The sequence below is a fragment of the Bolinopsis microptera genome, chromosome 12 (assembly GCF_026151205.1).
Source record: "Bolinopsis microptera isolate Bmic1 chromosome 12, MBARI_Bmic_1.0, whole genome shotgun sequence".
NCBI classification, from domain to species: domain Eukaryota; kingdom Metazoa; phylum Ctenophora; class Tentaculata; order Lobata; family Bolinopsidae; genus Bolinopsis; species Bolinopsis microptera.
The window spans coordinates 7,285,065-7,291,064 of record NC_087083.1 but is presented as its reverse complement, the minus strand read 5'-3'; the positions used below and the strand labels follow the sequence as shown (position 1 = coordinate 7,291,064).

At 38.0% G+C, this 6,000-nt stretch overlaps 1 protein-coding gene across 2 annotated transcripts; it reads right to left on the bottom strand.

The window, feature by feature from the left end:
- Positions 1-229: 229 nt before the first annotated feature.
- On the bottom strand, positions 230-5,759 carry LOC134824261 (uncharacterized). 2 transcript variants are annotated; one of them, XR_010161375.1, is made up of 3 exons: positions 5,481-5,759; positions 639-5,360; positions 230-518 (listed from the first exon to the last, which is right to left on the bottom strand). XR_010161375.1 is itself a non-coding variant. In XM_063836044.1 (2 exons), the coding sequence occupies exon 2, from the start codon at positions 4,887-4,889 to the stop codon at positions 3,705-3,707; it is 1,185 nt and encodes a 394-aa protein (XP_063692114.1). In that variant the 5' UTR covers positions 4,890-5,360; positions 5,481-5,759; the 3' UTR covers positions 230-3,704. The 2 variants fall into 2 exon arrangements, 1 of the variants encoding a protein (XP_063692114.1); XM_063836044.1 differs by having other exon boundaries at positions 230-5,360.
- Positions 5,760-6,000: the final 241 nt, after the last annotated feature.

Genomic DNA, 6,000 nt, shown 5'->3' with positions numbered 1-6,000 from the left:
AGGGCCTTTTTATAGATAACTTGCTAAAAATTCACGCGACAGTCGAGTGTAGTGTGATTGGTGATCAATCAGGCCAGGTCTGCCAGGATCCATTTTATGCGCAGTTGCAGTAGCGTGTGCCAACCATACGGCTATATCAATATGCACAATGTGTTGGAACCCTGTTCTTGGGTTAATTAAATAACAAATAATACTCAATTATTATAAATACAAATTAGATGAATAAAGAGGTTATACAAATCTTGTGTCAAAAGTAACCTTGTTACTCTACAATGTACTCTCTTAAATAGTGAATGATTGATATGGTGTGACTCAGTAACTCACACTACTCTGCTCTGACTAATAGTTAAAACACATTTCAATACTAAACTAAACAATGTCTTTTTTACTATTAGATTAAACTACTATTAAATTAAAACTACTACTCCTGATGATGATGTTCTTCTTACTATATGAGGGACTTCTGAATGATGAGGACTTCAAGTAAAACTGGAACTGATAACTATAAAACAAAAACCCTGGGGGAAAACTACCGTGAGTAAAGTGAAAGGTAATCCACGTGAAACTATAAATGAAAGTGAAAGAGGAAGCGGGAACTCCTAGACTAAACTACTAAACTATAACTATAAACTACTTACCACTCTTTCCACGTCACAGAACACAGATAGTATCTGTCGACTGGAATCTGTGGGATCACTAAAACAACGTCACTCCTCTCCCTTCTGCTACGCTAGAGTCTGGAGTCGACAACGTCACTCCTCTCCCTTCTGCTACGCTAGAGTCTGGAGTCAACTAAACACTGGACACTCCTCTCTCTTCTGTTACTTCAACTAGAGTCTGGAGTCGAGCCTTGTCTGCCTTCTGGAGTCCCTTTACCCCAACACTGTATATACAATTGCAATCACTGGAACTAAACCTTTGCTAAAGTGAGATACAGGGTTAGTAATATGAAGTACAAAAACAAGCTACAAATAGAATTAAGATTCTAACATTCCCCCTACTTTAAAAAAGAAAAAGTACTTACTAATAATTTAACTCATGACTTTTACAATCTTAAAGTCATAACTCCCTATACTTTCTTTGTTAAAAAATACTATCCGACTATCCGAGTTAAAATTAGGAAATAAACTCTAGCAAAAACCGTAGAGTTAAGAATATTCTAATCCCCACACGCAACACAAAAACGTGTCGTGCGCGCTAAACGAAAAAGATACTTTCTATGAGTTTGAGCTACAAATGCGCGGCTCAAACAAAGGCAAATCTAATACGTGTCATGTCCACTGTCATAAAAGCAGATAACTAAAAAAGCAGTTAACGATTATTCCATATTCGGCGAGTCACGTGGTACAAGTGGATTAAATCTCTGTTAACGCGGGAAAAACATCCGCTGTAAAACAGGCTAGTGGCTAAAATGACTGCCTTCCACGCTGAGCGTGAGATCTGAGAGATATAATACTTGTACAAAACGTCCGATAGAATTAATACAGTCTAACTATTAGCTAATTAACTATCAAAGTTCTTAATACGAAAATCTCTTTTCTATGAACGGAACTGAAGCATCGTTCTAGGACTGACAGGTGCACAAAAAATACCCGTCCAACACTGTAATCAAGTGTGATCTTTAGAGATTTCTGTATCGAGTTATCTTAATGACAGAAACACTGCGTACTAAAACTAAATATTAGGAGCTATTCAAGCTTTAAACACAACCTCTAGAGAGTCAATAATGAGTCACTAACAAATCATTGACACACACCACTGTACTAAACAGTTCTAAAACGTAAAATACATGAATTCTGTCGTTTAAAAACAGGTTCAAACTGAGTCCCTAAAGGCTCGGGATCAGTGAAGAACATGTAATAGCATGTTGATCGAAACGACAGCATTCTTATAAAACAAAACTCACGCTGAGCAAGCTGCTCCGAGCACATCCCAACAGAAAATACCAAACATCCCCTGTTAACACTTCCTACAGAAGATGCAAGTTAATAAAGTAATATCAGGTAAACACTTTCATGTCTTTGAGAAGAAAAGGATCGTCTTTCTGAAAAGTAAGTTTGAAACTGAAATGTTAGACTTTTAGAAGTAGGAATCTGAAATATTCTGTTAGCGGTAATTTTATTACACATGTCACGTACAAAATGTACTTTAAATTGTATCTATTAATCCTTATTATCTCTACACCATGTAATAGAAAATTTAGCAAATCAACTGACAAATGTGACCGTGCGCTACAACACAAAGAAAAGAAGCGCTAAAGCTGGTACACACGTCTAAATTCGCTAACTAATCTATCTTTCTCCCAAAATTGTTGAAAATTTAGCAAATACAACCAAAGTTCAGTTACCAGACTAAGAGAAAAGAAAAGAAAGGATAGACTGGTTCCTAAAAATGGGATTCACTAACTTTTCATCAAACATTCCCAACTTACTACATTCTCAGTAAAAAAAATATGAACTAACGACAAAAAATTGTCAAAAATATCCTCCCAAAACTTCTGTTCGAGAAACTTCTCTAGAACATAAAAACACAAAAATAATATACGTGTAAAGAGTTACAAATGTTTAAAAAAATTAAAATCTGTTAAATACAAACACTTCGTGCATGGTTAAAAGTCTCTGAAAGGTGAAAAATGTAAAAATGACTCGTTACAAAGTTGGTAATTCTAACAATACTAATATATACACACACATTTAAAGTTAAAAGTTATTACAAATGACGTTAAAAAGTTATTGTTTAACCAAATTGACATTTCAAACAACAAATAATCCGAGCAAAAATATTCAATCTCTTTCTACAACATAAAGTCCAAAACAGTTATACTCTCTCTGACATATTCACAGTATCCTTGATCTATGACTTAAGCGAGCTTGCTGAAAACTGCACCTCTCTTCGTGAGACATCCTGAACAATCTTTAACCTCTGCACTTGTACAGAGTTATCCAACTCAACTGATACGGGTTCACCGTTTGACTCGTCCAGTCGTACATTGTAAAGATTTTTGTTCTTCCCTGTAGGTTTCCCGGCTCTACCTATCACCAAGGCATTATTCCAATCATCACTCTCCGAGGATCTGAACCTGATAATGTCATTCTTCTTTACACCCACGCCTGTTCTGGTTTGACACACACTTTCCCAATCCGACTGATTCACTGACAGATCTGACAGATTCACACTCCCTGAAACTGAACTTACAGTTCCATGGTCATCTGGCTCAATTTCTGTCTCAATTTCTGGCTCACTTTCTGGCTCACTGTCTTGATCCACATTACCTGAAACTGAGCTCACAACTCCATGGTCCTCTAGCTCACTATCTGGCTCAATTTCTGGCTCATTGTCTTGCACACTCTCATTGTCAGCTCCACTGAATGTTTCTAACTCCTCCTCTTGATCACTTTCATCGTCACTTAGTGACCATGGCGATGTAATCTTCTCCTCTAAAACAGGACGGACCTTAGTTTCTGTTGCATGATTAGTTCTTCCAGAATCTGTTTGGCTGATAGAACTTTCACATCGTCCTATGGGTATCATCATGTGTCCTGACTTAGTGATCACTAGATTCTCTTCTCCTCCGAAAGCATAAACTTTGTCAGTTTCAGTATCGATCTTCATCTTCATCTTTTTCATGGACTCTCTAGACAGTAACAGAGGAATATCATTTTCCACAATAAACACGTTTAAAGTTACTTTCTGACCACATATTGTTACTGGGAGTATTTTCTGTATCTGGCTGTAACTGCATCTCCATCCCCGAAACAAAAATTCTTCTCACAAGAGGTCACTTTGACCTCTTCTTGTTCAGCTGATGTAAGAGATTCCTCGAAGACTGTCAGCCATTTCTTCCCACACACTGTGGAACTAGCACCTGTATCTAAAAGTGCTCTATTTTTCGATTCTCCCATAAGACACTTGTCTTCGTCTTTTAGTTTAAAGTCAGACTCAAAGAATGTAAGCTTCTTCTCTCCAAATGTGTTGTACTTACAGTCTCTCATCATATGGTCTGTTTCCTTACAAATATGACAACGTAAGGGTCCTGATTGTTGGGCTTGTGCTCCTCGTCTGGATCTAAATGGAGCTTGTTGATACACGTTTCCTGAACTCTGTCCTTGAAATGCAGGTCTTTGTCCGAAGGGTCTTTGTCCGAAAGGTCTCTTAGATGGATAAAAATCCCTGTGTTGGTGGTATCTTTGTTGATAAAAAACTTTCTGAGGGTCTTCCTCCTGGTTGCTCTGGTCATCACCAAAATGTTCTGCATTGTTGATGTCGTACTGTTGAAAATACGTATTTACAGGCTCTTCTTTAATCTTTGGTTTTCCGATGGAATATGTTTCACCGCTTGCGCTTGATGAAGAAGAAGATGTATTAGTATAATCTTCTCCGTATGCTCTTTTAAGCTGGGATTCCATATTCTCGTAGCTTAACTTAGAGACCGTTGCCCTGATCAATGTCTTTTGATGGTCCGAGAGATTAGCATGATGTAATAAGAAGTACGCTAGTACCCCATCTTCAAATACCACAGTAGCACCACGCTTCTGCACAAGGCTCTTGTAACGATGGCTAAATTCTCTCACATACTCTTCCATGGGCACTTCCTTGGGTCTTCTGTAGTTCATGAAGCTGTCAATGGATGTAAAGACTGACTGTGTCTGGTCTTTTTCATATAACTTATCCAGCTCGGCAATGAGAACATCTATTCCTCCATCTATGGATAACTTTTCTACGTCTAGCTGTATAGCCACAGCTTCTGGTTTTCCAGACATATTCATGATTAATGCAGCTGCTCCTGCCTCAGGCTTGACGGTAGTCACCTTCTTCCACCACTGAACTCTCCGTTTCCAATCTGTATAGTTGGACTTCTCATCAAGAACAGGTACTCTATCACCTCCCATGATGAAAACTGAAATCTAGTGTTAGGTGTTAAGTTGTTAGGTGTTAGTTTAAATATATCCAAAAAAAAATACGGTCGGTGTAACGTAGTTCTTCCTGCTACCACTGTTGGAACCCTGTTCTTGGGTTAATTAAATAACAAATAATACTCAATTATTATAAATACAAATTAGATGAATAAAGAGGTTATACAAATCTTGTGTCAAAAGTAACCTTGTTACTCTACAATGTACTCTCTTAAATAGTGAATGATTGATATGGTGTGACTCAGTAACTCACACTACTCTGCTCTGACTAATAGTTAAAACACATTTCAATACTAAACTAAACAATGTCTTTTTTACTATTAGATTAAACTACTATTAAATTAAAACTACTACTCCTGATGATGATGTTCTTCTTACTATATGAGGGACTTCTGAATGATGAGGACTTCAAGTAAAACTGGAACTGATAACTATAAAACAAAAACCCTGGGGGAAAACTACCGTGAGTAAAGTGAAAGGTAATCCACGTGAAACTATAAATGAAAGTGAAAGAGGAAGCGGGAACTCCTAGACTAAACTACTAAACTATAACTATAAACTACTTACCACTCTTTCCACGTCACAGAACACAGATAGTATCTGTCGACTGGAATCTGTGGGATCACTAAAACAACGTCACTCCTCTCCCTTCTGCTACGCTAGAGTCTGGAGTCGACAACGTCACTCCTCTCCCTTCTGCTACGCTAGAGTCTGGAGTCAACTAAACACTGGACACTCCTCTCTCTTCTGTTACTTCAACTAGAGTCTGGAGTCGAGCCTTGTCTGCCTTCTGGAGTCCCTTTACCCGAACACTGTATATACAATCACTGGAACTAAACCTTTGCTAAAGTGAGATACAGGGTTAGTAATATGAAGTACAAAAACAAGCTACAAATAGAATTAAGATTCTAACACAATGCACGGTCAGTATATGTACAGTTCAGGCACGGTTTCATGTTAATTGCACACTGTCCACATTGATTGACGATGTCAACCCATCGCTTCGCAAAGCAACGATCGGCGATGCGAAGCAAGAATGCTAGTTCGCGCGGCGCGTCGAAGCGGTGAAGTCCTCCAATGCAATGTC